Raw genomic sequence first — 19,561 nt, forward strand, 5'->3', positions numbered from 1 at the left:
ACTGTCAAAACTACGGCATTTGCCCGATAAAGAATGTAGCTAAGACACATCCCAAAAGGAAGAGGGGCTGATCTTTAAGAGAGGATGACACCGTCTTGGGGTAGAGAAACTGGGTTGGAAGAGAAGGGGGAAAGACAGATGAAGGGGTGGAGGGACTGATCAGAGGGGTGCCAGACACAAAGAGGCCAGGCCATGGCCGGTGGCACGCGATGGGCAGATTAACCAGCGTTTCCTCCCCTAACTGAAGCATTAGGACACCTGACTGAGTCCCGCCAATGGCAGCCAGCCAAGGATTTGTGGTGGGGGTGTGGGGGGGGGGACAAGCTGGGGCTCGCCTTTCAACACTCAGGCTCTTCAACAACACAAAGAGGGGTGGGGTGGTGTTCATGGGGGGAAAAAAAATAGGGGGTGATGGGCTGGTGGCTTGGAGTGGGGAGGGGGGCTACAAGCCTTACCCCTCACCATCTGCTGCCCAGGCTAAGTGAGGACAGGGGAAGGGCCAGAGTGCGGGGTGGAGTATTTGAGCGCGTGCACGGAAAACACACGTGTATCTGCATGCACGCACCTGTTAGTGTGTCAGTGGGTGGGTGGGTGAGTGGAATGGCAGATGGACAGGGCATACTTCCTGGCACCGGACCGTCGATGTTAGTCATCCCACATTAAGGAGTATCCCCCTTCCCCCACATTCCTAACCCCTGCTACCTAATCCACTGTGCCAGCCAATTCTTTATGTTTTGCTCAGTTTGATTAAGATATCCATGATTAGAGACATTATGGGCTGAGTGAGAGGGTGTGTGTATGTGTGTGTGTGAACCGCTTATCCATGCGGCTGTTTACTGTAATCAAAGCTAAACAGATGCAGCCCCTTTTTGCCCACATGCCACTTAGCAATCTCTCTTATTCTGACAATGAAGACATATTTTATCAGTCACTAATATGAGTTTTTTCCCCTCCATTCTCACTCTGAAAGAGGTACATCGAAATGTGGCAGAGACAAGGAACACTCCAGTAAGCAAACTACATTAGATACCCCCACACATACACACACTACTGCTGCACCAAACAAACTACACCCATTGACACAACTTCACACAATATTTGACAATTTCACCCCTGGTACTGTGTATGTCTTTATTGGCACATCAGTGAGCTGTTTATTTCCCCCTGTTAAAAAGGGGGTCAGAGCAGCAGACCGTTCAGTCTTGCTGAGCAGTAATCTCAAAATGCCTGTAATCCTCCATACAGAGCCCTTCTGGAGACCGTGGTAGTAGAGTAGAGAGGTGTAGCCTCGTCTCCGTTTAGCAGCCATGTGTCTGACCGAGCTTGACACGCAACCAGAGCCTTACAGCTGCCAGGACACACACTGAGAGATGAGGCACAGTAAAGCTGCCCTGGTCACTCACTGGAATAATTATGCCATTTTTCGCCCTATACAATGCCCAGTGAGTGCAGGTCACTGAACTTATTCAACTCAGTGTCAGAACAAGTGGCAGATCTGGGAGCCAATGAAATCACTGGTATATGAACATGCCATTATAAATTCAGGGTGTGCACAGTGTCTGAAACTCGGGGTGAACACACACTAACGCACAGCTCAATGATAACTGTTTACTTGGCAAAGCCACCAGCAGGAACACATCTGCATATCAGTCATTATGTGGGTGACACTTCTTTTGAGTAAGTACACGTGAGTCTTCCCAAGGGACTTCTGTAACGATGAAGTTGCACTGAAGTTCCTGAAATAAATGGCAAATTAACGCATCCTTTAAACAAATATACACACTGTCAAAAAAAAAAAAAAAAAAAAAAAGAAAAGATGCAGAACTGTGCTTGTCGCTCAAAGAGGTTTTTGGGTGGGTGGGTGGGTGTGTGTGTGTGTGTGTGTGTGTGTGTAATGCACCACCGAAAATGTTGGACTTGCCTTGGATTGGAAATCACATGGTTTACTGTCAGCCTTGTTGCTTTCCTTGCACACTGTATGTCCCAGCCGCACTTCCAGGATGTAGTTTATTCCCGCGACCACCTAGAGCAAATGGCATGACTCATTATAGACACCGCTTGTGGTTTAATATTTATAATTAGCTGTGTGACTCCAGTATTAAGTCTGACCTGAATTTTGGCCGATGTTATGTTCACAATCTCGTAAACAAACACGTCTTCTGTGTTGGCTCTGTTGAATTCAACCACAGCAAACCGCGCTGCCGCCAAAACCTTGGTGCTGTTTGTTGGGACTTCGTGAGGCTGACCGGTCATCACTTCTCCGACGTTTTCAAAGCGACCGGCCGAAGCACAGACGAACAAACAAAACAAGACAAACATCTTAAACCCGACAAGTCGCGTCGAAGAAGCTAAAGAGAGTCGAGTCCCGGCTGCGTCGTCTCTGAGTGAACGAGTTCAACCTTCAAAGTCGAGTTTAAAACATGCGGACTGGAAACGCGCACCTGTTTCCTATGTGTTGATTAAAATATGATTGTCCGAACTGAAAATCACCACTCCGGCCAGAAACTCCTGCGTTGCACGGCAACCGCGTTGCTAAGCTGCCGTGAAGCTGGTGCTGCTGGTGGAAAACGGGCTAATGTGCGTTAATTCGCTTAAAAATAAAATATACGAAATCAGAAGTGTGGGACTAACACTTAATTTTTTTTTTTTTTTAGCAGAATAAAGCAGTGTTTCGGTCTACAGTGACCTCTCAAAGGTTATAAACAATAACCACTGTACATGATAAAATGTCATCAAGCACAGGTGTGACCCACATTTGACCATTAATTATTAAAACAGCTTTATTGACAATTTCACACTACTTCTGCTGATAATTCATTAAGCTACTTTCAAAATCAATGACAGGATAAGAATTTTACAACGGTTTTGCAAAGTGGTATTATTTTACACAGCTGACAAAACGATCTGACAAAGAGTTTTTTTTTAAATAATTTTCTCCCCACATACAAAACATACACAAATATTTTATTATCAAAATAAAACTATACAAATATAAACAAAATTCAAACAATAACCCAGGTAGCCAGTTGGTCACTCAAGCTTGAATGGCAGTCACCTGTGTGTAATCAAGGTATGAGGAGTGATTTTACTTGAAACACTACTCTAGTGCAGGGTCAGTGCTGATTAGTAAATTTCCTGGCAAAAACGACATCACAAAGTCAAATGAATATTCTAAATCATTACATGACAGAGCTTGTGAAAAGTATCAGCTGGGGTATATAACAAAATTTCCAGGACACTGAATATTCCTTGAAATAGGAATATACAGTGCTGCTGTAAATCTGCCTTCAGCAGGCCATCCTCAAAACATTTTGAATCCGTGTGAGAGCGGCACCTGTGCAGCAAGCCACCGTAAGGCCTACTGCAACTTTAAAAGGGCTACAAGCTGGACTCTTTCCAAATGCAATATTTAGTGTAAACACTGGAAATTGACAAAAGCACACCATCCACACCATGAAGCCTGGTGGTAGCAGGGTCATGCTGTAGGGATACTTCTTAAGGGCTCGTGAAGGAAGAAGGTCAAATATATACAGCAAAGTACAGAGTTCGTGGAGGAAGACCTGCTTCAGGCTGTAAAACAAACGAACAGAAAATGTTTATTTTTTAAGAAGACAAGTACCCCAAAAATAAAGACCTATAATCAACAAATTTGAAAACCTGTGGCTGGACTTGAAAATGACCACTGGCTCCACATGCAACTTGACATAGCTTGAGCAGTTTTGCAAAGATGCACGGGGAAACCACAGATTCATCCGAGCCCACAAGTGCTGCCAAAGTCAGAGTGAGTAATTTACACAATCAGTTATTTTGCTAAATATCTGTACTTTGTTTTCAACTATTTGTAGATAATTGATATTAGGATCTTCTTTCATCACTGCAAAGAAAAAAAAATATTGACTGCAATGTTTTGAAAACACGTACGCCAAAGTCCAAGAGTGGTGAATACATTTTGTACACAGTGAATTTTTTCTTTCTTTGTTTTTCTGGGTTTTTTTCTTTTCTTTTTCTAACTTGTCATTTTTTTCCTCCTGAGCAGTGAATTTCTGTGCCTTCCAGTGAAACAAAGGTTAACGATAAATGTCATTGCCTCACAAATGAAATCTTTTTTTCATTCCAGATAAGCATCTGAAAATACAGACAACTAAGATTTACTTGTTGTCTAGTGTTACTAACTGAATTAAAAATACTTATCAGTTAAAGAGTGATCAAGGTTACATGTTTATGCAGGGTCGTATGCATGAATATACTGTATGTGTGATCAAGAAAAATGATCTCTTGTCATCCATTCTTGTTAGGACTTGAAATCACAAATACTGTGTCTTTGTAAATCTCATTAAGAGTCACACTAATAAGAGGATCTTGCAGCCAGGGAGCAGTGATCGGCAAAGCAGGAGGGGCATGGTGCTGCTGGATGGGCAATGGACCCTAGAAGACATGTTAGAAATTGGGGATTAGTAGATCTGCAGTGGCAGAGTTTACATTTTGGATTAAAATTGGGAGACGCTTTCATAGTTCCCCATCATTAAAGACATAACATAAAAGACATTCCTCTGTTGTACTTGAAAGAATTGGTGATCCAGAATCCTGAGGCACTGTGTAGTGTGGGTGGGACACAGTGTACTGAAAGTGGGCACAGGTTTTAGTATTTTTTTTCACAGTAGGAAACGATTTCTTCGAGATAAGTATGGACAGGAGGAATGATTGTAGTAGGGCTGCAACTAATGATTATTTTCATCATCAGTTAATCTGTCTTGTCTGTTAAATGTTAGAAAATAGTTTAAGAATCCCATTATAAATCCCCATAACCCAAAGCGGCCTATTGAAATTTCTTGTTTTGTCTGACCAACAGTCAATATCCCAAAGATATTATACTGATGATATACTGTCATATGTGACAAAGAAAAGCCGCAAACCTTCACATTTCACCTCACGTTTGGCATTTTTGCTGGACAAATGATTTAAACAATTTGTTTGAGCTTTTAAAACTTGAAATTCATGTAGAAATTACAGTTCTCAGAGAAACCAAATGCCAAGTCATTCTGAATCACAGGCAAACACAAAGTGATGCATAATACAGTTTATCTGGTTAACGTCTCCATTTGTTGTAAGGGTGCTGCCATTTGTGAATACTCACATATATATTTTACATGACTTTGAAGCCAAATGCAATTTAAGGGGAATGCCAGGTTAACAGTAAACAGCAATGAGAGCACATTACAGGATGTAAAAGAAGAAGAATGCAGAGGGTTAAATTAATGCTGCAAACAGAGAAATCCTGGAGGAAAAGCTGTTTCCATCTGTGAAACAACTACTTCGAAAAATGGTTGGAAAAAATGTGAATCCATTTTAATATTTGTGCCAGGAATTGAAACTATCATTTGGCATCCCATACAACCTGACAGAGCTTGAGCAGTAAAGACACATGGGAAATCAGATTGTTTACTCTGGTGAAAGCAGCAACACCACACCTTAAAAATACTCAATAACAAGTAAAGTTCAAAATTTTACTTAAGTAAGCAAAATGTACTTAAGGAATGAACAGTAAAAGTACTCATGGGAAGGATATTGGATCATTATTATTGATGCAACATGTAAGTAGCTTTTTAATGTTGCACCATATTGTACAAACTGACTGTGTGATTTTTGTACGCAAACTCTTCATTTGTGAAGAAACTAACTACAGCTTTGACACAAATGCAGTGAACTGAAAAGTAGGGCCACAGTATTTGCCTCCGAGATGTAGTGGAGAAGCAGTTTAAAGTAGCATTAAATGCAATTATTCCACAATAGTACGAGAACCACAAAAATGTAAAGTAGCGAGTAAATGTTCGGACAAAGGCACAAGCAATTGCAGTATCTTACTGTAAAGCACTACAGGTGTACCTCTTTATTTAACGCCTCTGTTGTTGTGAGCAGGACTGGCTCAGTTAGCAGCTGCTCTGCTGCATTTCAACGTTAACAGTAACGTTAACACCGTACCGGTGTGTTTTCTCACTGCCATGTAAACTTTCAGGAGGTTTGCACTGCCTGCTGACGACGAATATTAAACCTACAGGCATTCATTTCCTCATTCCCAATATTTTCATAATAACAAAATAATGACATGCCACCGGCAAACGTTGAGCAGCCATGATTGCACACCGTTCTTCTTCGTTGCGCTTCTTCACAGCTTGTTACCATGGACTGTATTTTACGGCAGTTGGTAAATAGCAAATGGTGCCTTACCGCCTCCTACCGACTCGGAGTGTGAACTGTGTTTTTTTTTTTTTTCTATTCCTCAAGGGCAAAACTGCTTTTGCGAATATGCTTCCGAGGCCGCCCTTTCACTAATTTAATTTAAATGAATTTAAAATCAAATTATTTCTTCATGATATAACCGTCAAAAGGTACACTCCAGTGATCAGTGAACTCAGGCTCTTAAAAAATAATCATCATAGTTTTTCATCACAAATTACAGTTACTGAGCATGATTACAGAATAGATCAATCCTATCCAGAAATGAACACGTTTTTCCCCAAAAATCTTTACTGGTTATAATAAATATACAGTTTATTATAAATCTTTGCTGGAGGTAGTATAACCTCTTAGGGAGAAAATGGAGACAGTAAAGGTGGGGAATATGGTTGTTAAAGGGAAGTATGTTGCTGTGTTTTTCCACAATGTAGTCATTGGTTATGTTTTGCACCAAAATAATAATAATGAAACCAGACAAACAAACAAATCAATATTCTAGAAAATAAGTTAATGTTAGTATTAAGGGTGGGTATGTCCATTGCACAATTTCCTTTGAAAAACAGTATTTTCTGTATGAGCTAGACATGTCTGCAGATCTCCAGTGTTTTTACATACATTTTTATTTACACTTTTAATAAAGAGGGGGGGGGTGGATCCCCATATTGCAGTCTCTGTTTGTAAGGAATTTATTTTACCCAAATTTGTATTTACAACTATATCACCATTTTGGTCATTTTGCAAAATAAAGAAAAAAAAATCAACTTAATAAGACCAAAAAATGCCCAAATAGCAATTAAATGATGTTTTTGTAAACTTAAACTGCTTTCTCTTTATTTTAAATCGAGAATCAAGATGAATTTTAGACAAAATTGAAATGATTTTATTTAAAAACAACAAAATATAAACCACACTACACTTTTAAAAAGCCTATTTCCTTCCTTATACAGAATATTTTAGTGTTGAACAAGCATTTTTTTTTTTTAAATGGCCACATGTGAACAAACAATCATCACAGACCGGGGAATCAATTCACAGGAAAATTTAATTTCAGAAACGTTCCTGTTTTCAGGAAACCAGCTGAAACCATCTGAAACGCAAACCCATCTATGTGCATTTGAAGGGGGCTCACTCCATGCCAAAATAACATCCATTAATTTTGGTTTGAATATACACAACACATAGTTAAAAAAAAAAAATCACTGACTATCATGACAGCTCCATAAGAGCAAAAATACATCCAACAAATCACGCTCAAAAACAATCCCTTGGACAACGAAGGAATGTAGTGCTGGTTCATCTTTTTTTTTTTTTTCATGGCTGGCAATACCAGTACAAACACAAAAAAGAACACGTAAAAAAATAATATCATCACTGACTGAACAGCTAGAAAACAACAGAAACACTTGGGATTAAGCTACACATTAGTTGTTGAGTCCACCCTTAAATGATTTTCATAGTAATATGTTGTTAGGTTTTGCTTTTCGGACACAATTGTCTGCTCAAGTTTGTCAAGTCTACCGTGAGTGTTTTGGCACAAATTGTGGCTGTAATATCTGTAGTATGATATGTGCTCTACATTAAATAAGCAATTCGAAACAGTACTTGGGCTGTGTATGTTGTGCTGATGTGAAGAAAAACTGGCAAAATTGCAAACCATGATTGCATTATCCAACCACTGTGTAATATCTGCAAAATAGAAAACTGTTGTTCATAATTAAATCTACAATAACCATTCATGAAAACACAATTCAGCTGCTTTTTTTTTTTTATCTCTTTTGTTTCCATAATATATCTTCAGCCCATCACAGGGAGCGTCGCACCTGAGGTACCATTAGCATATCCTTCAGATTCAGAAACTGCATTCAAGCTAGTCCTGTCAAAGGAAATTACAGTAAATAGAAAAATGTGTACCAGGATTTATCCTAGATTTTTCCTCCTTTCTTTTTGACCCGGGACTTGAGAGCAGCTGCGTGGTCACACAACATATCTGCCAACACTAACCTCCGAAATTAAGATTTCTTTTTTCGTAAGTACAAAAGGTCTCCACCTCTCACATGCCACAGACACACACACACCTTCCTAACAGACCACTCCTGCAGCTTCTGGCTATACTGGCTTTTCTGGTCTGGATATCATTAAATGCCAGTTTCTAGGTTGAATATTAAACCATAACCGGGCTCTCAGTTTGATTCCCTGGTTTTATAAATCTATGACACGCTCTATGATGCTGGGCAATAGAACAAATATTGACCCTTAAAACAAAAAAGCAAAATGCAGGATCAACCTATTTCAAGGTATGCTGTGACTCAACAGAGCTTCTGTTGTAGAGCAAATAGTAATGATTATTATAAGTTAGTCCCTTAAAATCTGATACAGAAACATCGGTTTTCAGTCAGTAATATTTCCTACAACTTCCTTTACACATGAGAGTGGAGCAGAAGCACCCAATGGGATCTTCTGTGTGAATCTAGCCTGTGCAAATGACTAGTGGAAAGATATCCCTGATTAGTGTGAGTGATGTTGTGGCACAACGAGGGGTTAAAATAAAAGCTGACCAACTGAAAAACAGGAGTGTCGACAGACACGTTTGGTAGCGCCACACTGCCCCAGCTGGAGGATGGTGAGGGAAACCCTGGCTTGTACACGTAACTCTGTCCTCAGTCAGTATGGAGTCCATTAGAATCACTACGTCTTCCTACAGGGTATTATTCTCCGGGGAGAAGAGAGCTGCCAGGCCCAGTGTTTCACTGTTCTGTACATCCTTGTCTGGCTTCGGCTTTTTAAAGAGGGATGGAAGATTCCGGATATGAACCTCCTTCCTGAACTGCTGGCACAGAGCTTTCTGTTGGCAGGGGACAGAGAGAGGGGAGGTTAAACAGAGCTATCCAAGATCTACCAGAAAGAATTTCATTAGATTGTACAGCCCTGTTGAGCTGCTCTACATTTTGTTTTTTCGCTGCAGAGAACAAAAGATTTACAACGCAGCCAGAATCACTCTGCAGAGTAATGACTTGCACTATTAAAGGCCAGTGTCTCTGGTCACTTCTGATGTCTGTTGGCAGGGTGATATGATAGAGAAATACTGCCCTCTAGTGGCTAAAAGTGGCATTACCCCAACAGTTCCTGCGATGAGCTTCTTGAACTGGTCTTTCCTCTTTTTGTCTCCAACCTTCTGGGCATTTGGGTCCATGAGCCTGTGATCGTACTGGTCCAGAGCCTCCACACTGATATTTGGGATCTGGGTCATTACTGCTCTCAGCTCCATGTAGCGAGGCCGCTAAGACAGATGGACAGACAGATGTACGCACAAGCAAGGAGATTAAAAGAGAGATGCGTTCACGGGAATTAACTCAAATTTGGGAGCATGTTATATGCTTTAAACTAAAATAAATTTCCACATATATGGAAAATTTGCTTTACCCCACATGAAATCTCAAGACATGATCTTGGGCATTTTTCTCTGTTTTCTCACATTTTGTACAGACAGTATAATAACCAAGAAACTAAGGGGCAGATTAGTTGATAATTGACTGATGTATTGGTTGGTTGATTGTTAGCTGCAATTCTAGGTGACATGGAGTAAGGGAGACTAAAAGTGTAACTCTTTAAAAAGAAAATGGACCACACAAAAGTAGAGATAAAGAGAAAATATGGCAGAAATTATTGCCATTAGCCTCACCAGATTTTCATAGATGAGCATGGCCAGCTGAGAGAGGGTAGAGTTGCAGACCTCATGCTGCCCGTGAACCTGAAGGCCCCTAAGAACGCTGGTAAAGAACCATGTGACCGCTTCAGGAAGGAGATTACCCCCTACAACCTGGAGAGAAACAGAGTGAATGTGAGAGGGAAACTTTGGAAACACACAGAAATTTACTTTCACAGCCACCTCTCAAGTCACAGGTGATGAGGGAGCATCAATTTAGACATTCAATTAATTAAAAAAAGCTTGAAATGTAAATGGCAAAACAGGTACACATCTCCTGGAGTGCAGGAGTTACCTGCCGCAGAAGGGTCCAGCAGACCATGGAGGCAGTGCGGTGACAGTTGGTGGTGTCTTTCCACGACAGTGAGGTGAAGGAGAGGGTCAGTAGTGACATGTAGATGTTCTAGGCAAAAGAAAAAGAGAGGTTTATATACAGCATTCAACGTGTGATTATACCGTCCTCTGAATGGTATGGGATGTGTCTTAGACCAACCTCGTTTTTCATCAGACATTTTCCTAGCTCAGTCAGCTCCTCAGTGGGCTGGGTTGTAGACGCCGTCTGCACTGAATCCATCATCATGTCTTCCTCTACATAGGAACATTTCAAGCAAAAACAATAAGATACTTCTCAGTACAAAAATACACAATCCACTTATTGATTGAAAATTTTTCATTTGACTCTTACCATCTATGTCCTCCTTGTTTGCTGCTGGTTCAGGCACTTTTCTAGAAATACAGCTCACAGCTAGAGGAGAAGGAAGAAGTATTATGGCCCCATAAAATCTCAACTGGGTAAAAGCTGATCAGGCAGTTGTGTGCTATATCCAGAAAATCCCACACCTCATATTTTTTAGTACCTGCTTGATACACACCATCAAAAACCACACTCTCTGTGTACATGAAACAGATCTCGCCTGAAATTCAATCCAGTTACTTTACAAAAACATTTTTCAACAATCTGGTGAGTTGCTGATTTTGGAGTAAGTATTATTTTCAGAAGTCCCCCCCCAGCTGTCTTTTAGGATAAACTTTCAGGAAAAGGTTGTCAGTCACCCAAGATGCATCGAAATGGAAGGAATCCACCACAATAAGTTGAGTCCCAGCTTTATCTAGGAATTACGGCTGATATTTGCACTTTCCTAATGTGTTCTGAAACCATTTTTAGCTTGTGTAGCTGGCAGAAACACAACCTTACCACATGACTCAAGTGCATTAGCGGTATTAAAGGAATGAACCCTGTACTTCACGCTTTGCTTTACAGCGCGTTTAGACAGGGACATTATATCAATATCATAAAATAACTTTAACATAATTGTAATAAAAATAACTCACATTTGCAATAAATATTTTATCTGTAATCAATACTAGTGCCAACAAATGCAAAGTGGATGGCACACAGTACTCAATGCAATGCTAGTTAAATTACTTCTTTCACTGCCAAACACCATCTTATTTCAAACTAATCTGTTTATATTTGGGAACATATGGGATAACAATTCTCAGGCAATAAATTATCTTTAAATCTTTAAAGCATGAATTTATCTGGTGTTTTACTACACCTTCATATGTTCTTTGTAGCACAACAACAGTTTGCCATATGTGTGGGGAAATTGAAATGCGAGCAATTACTGGAGATGCTGAAACTTACTGAGAAGATCCAGCACCTCCCTGGTGACCAGGCGCACCAGCTGTTCCTCCAACATCTCCTGCGTCACCTGGCTCTCCTGACACACCACTTCCTCCTCATCCTCACCGCTAATATTAAAAAAAATAAATAAATAAAAAGCATGCTGTCATTACATCCGCGTATCCCATTGTGGCTATGGCATGGTGAGTCATAAAAGAATTAAACATACAATATATAGTACATGAAGGCTTTAGAGTTAGTATAGAGACAGATTCACTTACTTTATCGAGGTCCTCTGGTTGATGACCTGCCACTTGACGCTGAGTCTCTGTTGTATGAAGCAGAAGCAAGGCCATGAGATTTGGCAACAAAAACAGCTGTGACTGAGTGAATGAGGTGTATCTAATGGTGAGATTAAGGATGAAGTTGTACAGAATGGGAAGGGTGGAGATCCTGACCTGCTGCATGTAGGCGAACAGAGGGCCCAGCAGGGGGCAGAGTAGACTGTCGTAGTACTCCTGAGGACACGATAGCACCAACTGCCTTAAAAACACCCGTACGCTTGTTAAGGAAATTCAGTGTGAAAATAAAGTAATAGATCAGCTTTGTTTATGTGGAGTAGTACGCATCTAAACAAGTCTATAAATTCCTGTACAGTGAGTACAAGTACGGTGATTAAAAAAAAAAAAAAAGGTAAATTAAATGGAGTAAAAGCAAATAAGGATATGAATCATAGGGCGAAGTCTGTGGTCAGGCACATGGTCGAGGGAGGCGAAAGCAGAGCCAGCTATTTCTTCAGCCAACCTCTCAATGGTGTAGAATTCCTGCTGCAGGGACAGACCTGCATTTCCCAGGACATGGAAGCTACAAAGGTAATGGAAGCAGAGGAGCAGGTAGAATTTAATCTGCAACAGCATGTGCAATATAAACAAAACAAAACAAAACAAAAAGTTTAGGGAAAAACTGCAACAACACAATTCTCACCAGTTGTCATACAATGTACTGAAAAATCCCTGCATGCGCTCCAGGCTGGTTCTATACACAGGAGAGTCATAAATATCCAGAAGATGCTGAGAGAGACCTGGAGAAAGCACACATTGAGGAGGTTTAACCACAGTTTTCCTTTTCAGATGATGGCTTACTGTGGGGAAGAGCATGTGCAGAAGGCTCCTCTTACCAAGAACTACATTTTTCTCTGCATCCATCACTTCGTGGGACCTAGAAAAGGTCTCACTCAGACGAGCCCTGTTCTCTGGCATGAACAGACTGTTGTGAGTCCTGCAGTGAGGAGTAAATAAAAAAGCATAATAACAGACTTATTACTTAAACTGACTGATATGGGGATAATATGGTATTAAAAGTGGTAATGCAAGCTACATTGCCAACCCACTGGCGTACCTGATCACCGCTAACAGGTTGGGCAGCAAGGCCAGAAACTGAGCAGTGCAGGGGTTTCTGTAGATGGGAGCTCCAGTAGGGGTGTAACCCACCACAAAGCCACCAGCCTTGGCTTCCTCCAGGTCTGCAGGCCAACGTGCCCGTTTCACCACCCCCAACATGGCATACAGACAGAAACTCAACTAGAAGAAGGTCAAAAAATAGGAACTGTTAAATCATTTATAACCAAATACCTGCAAACCTCATGACACCAAAGTTGGAAATTTCTGTTAAAAACTCTGAGCATGCTGTGTTTAGTTTATTTACAACTGTAACACCATAAATTTAGTCAGAACTAAATACTATAGGCCTTAGAGTTCACCTACTAACTCAATTTACACCTATACACTTACCCGCCCCCTATTTAGGCCTGCGTTGTCTGAATCTGTACTTTGCTCAGAGACCTCCTGATCAGCTCCAACAAAGGACAGGAACACAGCAGGGTCCCACAGCACACTAAAACACAAGGAAGAGATAATAGTCAATGATCTGTCATGATATTAAAATACATCAGTTACAATTTGAGGGACACAGGAAGAATTCAAACGCACTGCCTCATCTCATCTGAGGTCCATTCAGCAACCACTGGCACCATCAGTTCATCTAGAAAAGCCTTTTGCTTTGCAAAGTCTTTGAACTGGTTGCTGAGTAGCACCAAAGCTTCCATCAATGAACATTTCCCCATGTGAGTTGGTGTGGTGTCGCTCGAGAACAGCTTCTTCATTTGATTGTAAAACAAGTCAAAACAAGGCTGGAAAGGAAAAAAAGAAATCACCACACAGCAGTCACAAATATTTACTCACACCTAATCATCAGCCCTGTGTACTTCAGGTACATATTTAGCGCATAAAACCCATCAGCTGTCATGTCATGCTCTTTTACTTCAACTGGGACAGAAGAACAATTACCAAGAGGAACTGTGGGTAATCCCGGCAGATTTTGATGATAGAGGAACAGGCGTGCCTCCTCACGTTGTTTACTGCTCTGGTCCGAGGTGCCTGAAGACGTCAGTTGGAGAATAAATTTTTTGGTCTAGTACATAAAAGTGCTGATATTTTTTGCTCTGTGAAGGCAACTCACCTTATTGTCCTGACCAACCTCAAATGTGATGGCTTTAAACAGCTGTAGAGATAAAAGAGAAGAGCCAAACCAAACTTAAATGTCTTCCACAAGTCTGCAACCACCCAAATCACCATATATGATGTGTAGAAACCAATAATGATGACTCAGCTGACCTTATGTAGGACCTGTGTCAGGAAGTGTGGTCTATGTAAGACAAATGGGAAGAGGGCAGAGACATTGGTGAGCACACAGGACAAGATGAGAGGGTCTTTGGTGTCGTAGTTCAGCACAGCCTGCAGCAGCTCCATGCTCTGATCTATGGGCAGCTTCTACACAGTAAGAGGCAGAAAGGGGGCGGGGGGGGGGACAAGCCCACAGATCAGTAAAATCAGCAGGATTTTCTCACACAGTTTTACTCCATTATTGCAAAATGGCTTCCGTTACCTCCTCTTCCAGACTTTTTAAGATCTGCGCGAGCATACACTCCATGAAAACGGTCATTGCATCCCACTGGACCACAGATGGAGACAGGAGGGAACACAGGCCCTCTGCAGACTTAGCTAATGAGATGCATAGAGAGAAAAGAAGTTCATTGGCTGCATATAAAATTCAAAAGTCTCTACACTGAATTTTTTTCGAGGGTTGAAAAGAGAAGAAAATCAAATTAAATGAACCAAATCTACCGCACGCGTACAGAGTTATCAATCCCCCTTGAAAACGAATACTTACATGTGGTATCCCCAGTGTCAATAGGGCTTGCAATTTGATACTGTAACCATTCTGCTGCTATCTGAAAGGCCTCCAAAGGAACAATGCGACACGCACTTCTCACCACCTCTCCCTGCTGCGCTCGAAAAGCTATGAAGCATGAAAACACACCATTATAAAAACAACAAGGGATAAAATACTAAAAGTACCGCTTAGTGCAATAAAGCTGAAACCATGCTACTTACAATTAAAGAATGAGTTGAAGTCCTCGTCACTGTCAAAGTCCACGCGAGAGTACTCACAACTTGGGTTATCGTCTCTAGATGGAAACCCAGTCTGGAGAAAGACGGAGGAAAGACAAAACCTTTAGTAGCACCCTGTGTGACTCTTCACATACACTGGTAAGAGCAGCACTGACATGACTGTCTCACCTTGACTAGGTTGGTCATAGACGCTCTGAGGTATTTGACGGCCATCTCTACAACAACTGCATCCTTTGACAGAATCTCATGTCTGAACAAAGCTCCCCAAGTAGCGAGAGTGGATGACTTCAAAAACTGCCGAAAACAAATGGAAAAATTTACAAGATGAATGATCAAACACAGCCTAAGGAAATATATATTTACTCAAATACAAATCCCTTTTACACCAGGCTTTTGAGAAAATTTCATCTCACCTGACTGGAATGTGTAGTGAAGGCTAAAAGGGCTTCTGTGTACTTGCTGAGATTTGCAGGTACTTCAACCTCAACATCTGAACCCTGTGGAGAGAAAACAATATTTCCCAAATGATCAATCATCAACAGAAAGTCTAAACTACTACAATGCTCTTGTGATTTTACATACTACATGCATGTGTGAACTAAGCCAAGATTAAAGAACAAACAAAAAAAAAAAGACCATGAGAACACAGGGATTAGTGTGACTCACCACTAATGAGCAGAGCTGGCCTCCCAGAGCACACAGGACCTGGCACAGCCTCTTCAGGAAGATGTAACGCCGCTCCACCACCTCCACTGCTCTACAGGTTTACAAACACAGGACTACAAGTCACCGACAGATGTACTGAATAGACTGTTTAATAACTGTTTTACATGTGTCTTTGTGCTCTAAAGCTTCACATTACTTACTGTGATTCAGGGGATTTCTTACATATTGCCAGTCCATCTGCTGACCTGTTACCAGACAGACACAAACCATTCAGTTACACTGAAAATGGTAGGTTAAAGACGGATGATGGGGAGAGGAAGTACTCACTGGGCTGCAGAAAGGATGTAGTGGATGGCCACATCATCAAACAGCAGCATGAATGGCTTCCTATCCTCCAGCTTGCCCTGTCATAGAATGACACATTTGGTTACTCACTCAGAGTTGATGTATACAAATGTCATCTAAATGTAGTTACAACTGCACAATGCAAGAGTTGTGGCAATTTATGTCATGGCTACAAGCATATATGGAATAAACACAGATATTTTTAAGACTATCAGTATATCCGGTGTTTCAGTTTTGTTGATGAGTTGATAAAACTTGTAGAAGTCGTAAAAAGAAAAACTGCCAAACTGGTACGTTTGTCTAGGAATTCAGAGAAAAAGACTTTCTCTTCCACGCTTCTCAGTTCAAGAGTTATGAGTTAAAATAAGTGTGTTTTAAAAGGTCTCATGGCGGCACTGTTGCTCAGGATCTGCACCATTTCTTTCAATGAGCTATAGACCAATTTTCTATTAAATTCCCGTTACAATTTGGTGACATTTAAAAAAAATAGTATACAGTATTAACCATCTGACGAAGACGAAAAAAATTAGACTGACAAATAATCTCTTTACTACTATCAGGCAAGCATTATGACTTAACCATGGCCTTTCAGCACTTGTGTTTTCCCTCTGACTCACCTTCCGGCTGATAGCGATGAGCAGGCACTCTGCTGCCTCCAGCTGCAACTCCGGCTCACTAAGCAGAAGACATAATATCTCCAGTAAATGGCAGTTTCCAGAGGTGATGTGCACCAGAGACACCCAGTCTATATAGCCTGCAAGTGTATTCAGCGTAGCCACGGCGACTCGACAGTGAGCTCTGGCCTGCGAGTGGAAAAATGACGGACAAGAAAGGGAAAAAGAAAGGATGAGAGAAGAGACTGACACCTAAGTAATCAAAGCAATTAAGCTCATAAGAGGTTCATTTTAGAGAGAAGATATGCTTTCTGACCTGCAGTTCATGTCCTTGTGACCCTTTCTGGATTGAAAAAAAAAAACAAAAAAACCCCAAATCAGACAAAGATTGAAGTGACTTCACTACTTCACTGTTAAAGTTTTACTTTAGATAATGTGATAATGTAATAGATAAGCACTGTGATAATGCTAAGAAATGTATCTTAATGTTAATTATTTCTACATAATAAAAGTTGAGACCCCACTGACCAGTTTACGGTAGTCCTCGACATTAAGCTGCAAAATTGCCATCATGAAACTGAAGATGCTTTCCATGTTTTGGGTGAGTGTCTGCTGGATGTCTCTGCGTCGCTGGGTGGGCAACGTCTGGAAGGTGATCACATCCTCCGCCAGCCTCAGCAGGATCAACATGACCAGCTCTGTCTGTGCCTCCTGTGAAGGGAATTTTAGTTTTACTGCACTCATCTTGAACTGCGGTTCAACTTTAAAAAGTCATTAACATCAGAATTAAAGAGTTACATCTTTTGCTTAAGGGTTACTCAAAAGGACAAGAACTTAGTTTGCACATAACACATAATTGTACTTTAGGTCCATACCGGTTATATTATATAAGTTACGCACCCCTTGACTAGTGAGAGCCTCCATCTCTTTCAGCATATCTGGCCAATGTTGAGGCCATTCTCTCTTTATCATTTCCACAGTGATTCGGGCCAGGACATCTTTGATATGGCTCTCCTCCTCCAGGATAGAACGAGTACCCTGATAAGACCCCAAAATGAGTATCAGATAAATGTCTGTGACTGTGACAGTGAGACAGATTTTGAACCATGGGACAGATGGTTATGCTGTTAACATCTTATTGCCATCACACTTACATTTGATAACAGCTGCATGGCACACTCCTTCAACTGGACTTTCTCTTGTTGTTGCATGTTGTTCCATCTGAACCTGAAAGAAAAGCAAGCTTTCTTTCAAAATTGCAGCTTTTGGCATCTAACCATTTGTTATACTTGATTTATTTAACCGTTATGTTACACTCACTTGATGACATGCTCCAGGATTTGCAAACCAAAGTGCCTCACTACTGCTGGCTGGGCTTTGTCGGCTAATTGTAAGCCACATGGGACACAGAAGGAGTTTGTCTCTTTAAACTCTTCACAAAACTGTAGTGAAAAATAAAGCTTGTTATATCACAGACAACTATAAGGGTTTTAAATGACACTTACATGAAACTAATATTGCTTTATACACGTAGCGTGTCAGTGTCGAGAGGCTAGAGCACCAGCTGCCTCAGCAACACTACAGTAAATACTTAAATAGCATAAAGCTAACCTCCAAACCGACTTCTAGGTAGATACAACATTGCTATTATCAACATCCAACAGTCTCGTTAGAGCTCAGTTTTTATGACCTTATGCAGGACAGTCAGTATTAAATCTGATGTTACCATTTCTATGAATGAATGACGGTGAGCCGACAGTGAGGTGGTGGTGAGGTGATAATCATGGCATACCGGCTAGCTCGCAAAGCATCTGGCCATCACCGCTGTGTACTTAGCTAACGTTAACGAACGTACACGGACCGTATGAGCGATGCTGTTACTGCTGATCCTACTGATGAACAATGACTCTTTATTCAGCTTTCCAGGCACTTGATTCTACTTTCACAACAGTTCTGAATAAATGACAGGCTCGGCTAGCTAGGAGCTAGCTAGCAACCAATAACGATGCTACCTTTAGGGCCTCCAGTCGATAAATTTGGCTTGTTTCCGCATCCATAATCACATTCACAGCTTTAATAAGCTGATCACACATGGCGGCCACCTGGTCAGCCATGACTTCAGGTAGCGTCTGGCACACTGCTAACACGAAGGCGAGAAGCACCCTTATGCAAAACACCTGCACAGCAGCGAGCTGCGTACGCTCAGGGATGTACCAACGTGCACAAAATGTGCTGCCTGCGTGTTTGATCCTTTCGCTCGCCGTTGCCCGGGAATGCTGGGAGTTGTAGTTGAAGCGCCATTTTGTAGTAAAGATCGTCTATATCCTGTTAGAGAAATCACTCCTGCGTCTGACTGAAGTCTGAGAACACATGCAGTGTTCGTCGCTTTCATATGACTAGATAAATGATTCAATAAGTTGTGAAGTTTTTAAATAAACGACTAAAACTCATTTTATTATAAAATGTTTTTTTTTTATCACGCTCTTTATAGAAATTGAATTTGTCGTGGCCACTGATGGTCTGCTGATACCCGACGCTTTGACACATGCGCTATACCTCCTAAGGCAGTTGTATTGGACCACTCTGCCGAGGCGTGGTTTGATCACTGACGTTTAAAGATAAGATAAGATAAGATAGACTTTATTCATCCCACAACGGGTAAATTCAATTGTAAAGCACTTGAGTGATGTTCGAAGCAGGTGAGTGCTTCGGACGTCATCCGAATCACCTGATTGGTTCGGTTTGTCATGTAAATCACGTGGCGGGATCGAGTATGTTCAGAGGAAGAATAGCTTTATATAGAGGCGGTTATGTTTCTTTGCAGGGTAGATCGGTTTGTTGGGTTTGTTAGGTGTTTTGAGAGTTAGTAGTGTTGATAGAGTATTTTTGGAGAATCAGTGTA

General features: G+C 41.1%; 2 protein-coding genes across 3 annotated transcripts; both read right to left on the reverse strand.

The window, feature by feature from the left end:
* Positions 1–1,207: 1,207 nt before the first annotated feature.
* LOC121189883 (cystatin-F-like) lies at positions 1,208–2,368 on the reverse strand. The gene is made up of 3 exons (XM_041050358.1): positions 2,110–2,368; positions 1,922–2,023; positions 1,208–1,736 (listed from the first exon to the last, which is right to left on the reverse strand). Exons 1-3 carry the CDS (start codon positions 2,317–2,319, stop codon positions 1,647–1,649), a joined length of 402 nt encoding a protein of 133 aa, XP_040906292.1. The 5' UTR covers positions 2,320–2,368; the 3' UTR covers positions 1,208–1,646.
* Positions 2,369–7,098: 4,730 nt separating this feature from the next.
* LOC121190001 (exportin-5) lies at positions 7,099–18,865 on the reverse strand. Of its 2 annotated transcripts, none has more exons than XM_041050517.1 (33): positions 18,672–18,865; positions 17,980–18,101; positions 17,814–17,886; positions 17,560–17,697; positions 17,188–17,370; positions 16,976–17,002; positions 16,663–16,848; positions 16,028–16,104; positions 15,901–15,945; positions 15,701–15,791; positions 15,448–15,531; positions 15,203–15,328; positions 15,017–15,107; positions 14,793–14,921; positions 14,508–14,623; positions 14,237–14,392; positions 14,082–14,123; positions 13,910–13,999; positions 13,553–13,752; positions 13,355–13,457; positions 12,963–13,144; positions 12,742–12,842; positions 12,549–12,645; positions 12,292–12,428; positions 12,023–12,120; positions 11,846–11,892; positions 11,586–11,692; positions 10,623–10,682; positions 10,431–10,525; positions 10,233–10,340; positions 9,914–10,051; positions 9,347–9,511; positions 7,099–9,076 (listed from the first exon to the last, which is right to left on the reverse strand). In XM_041050517.1, exons 1-33 carry the CDS (start codon positions 18,771–18,773, stop codon positions 8,930–8,932), a joined length of 3,663 nt encoding a protein of 1,220 aa, XP_040906451.1. In that variant the 5' UTR covers positions 18,774–18,865; the 3' UTR covers positions 7,099–8,929. The 2 variants fall into 2 exon arrangements, with proteins under 2 accessions (XP_040906451.1, XP_040906452.1); XM_041050518.1 differs by lacking the exon at positions 18,672–18,865 and adding an exon at positions 18,386–18,486.
* Between the last annotated feature and the right edge of the window lie 696 nt (positions 18,866–19,561).

The sequence above is a fragment of the Toxotes jaculatrix genome, chromosome 11, assembly GCF_017976425.1.
Source record: "Toxotes jaculatrix isolate fToxJac2 chromosome 11, fToxJac2.pri, whole genome shotgun sequence".
Lineage (NCBI taxonomy): Eukaryota > Metazoa > Chordata > Actinopteri > Toxotidae > Toxotes > Toxotes jaculatrix.

What these genes read in the sequence shown, in the direction of transcription:
- LOC121189883 (XM_041050358.1), bottom strand. Translation starts at nt 2,319, where the DNA reads ATGTTTGTCTTGTTTTGTTTGTTCGTCTGTGCTTCGGCCGGTCGCTTT. An exon ending in TAACATCGGCCAAAATTCAG is followed by an intron (nt 2,024 to 2,109) that starts GTCAGACTTAAT and finishes CATTTGCTCTAG; the next exon opens with GTGGTCGCGGGAATAAACTA. An exon ending in CATGTGATTTCCAATCCAAG is followed by an intron (nt 1,737 to 1,921) that starts GCAAGTCCAACA and finishes CATTTATTTCAG; the next exon opens with GAACTTCAGTGCAACTTCAT.
- LOC121190001 (XM_041050517.1), bottom strand. Translation starts at nt 18,773, where the DNA reads ATGGCTGACCAGGTGGCCGCCATGTGTGATCAGCTTATTAAAGCTGTG. An exon ending in AAACAAGGAGGACATAGATG is followed by an intron (nt 10,526 to 10,622) that starts GTAAGAGTCAAA and finishes GTTCCTATGTAG; the next exon opens with AGGAAGACATGATGATGGAT. An exon ending in GCTGGACCCTTCTGCGGCAG is followed by an intron (nt 10,052 to 10,232) that starts GTAACTCCTGCA and finishes GTTTCTCTCCAG; the next exon opens with GTTGTAGGGGGTAATCTCCT.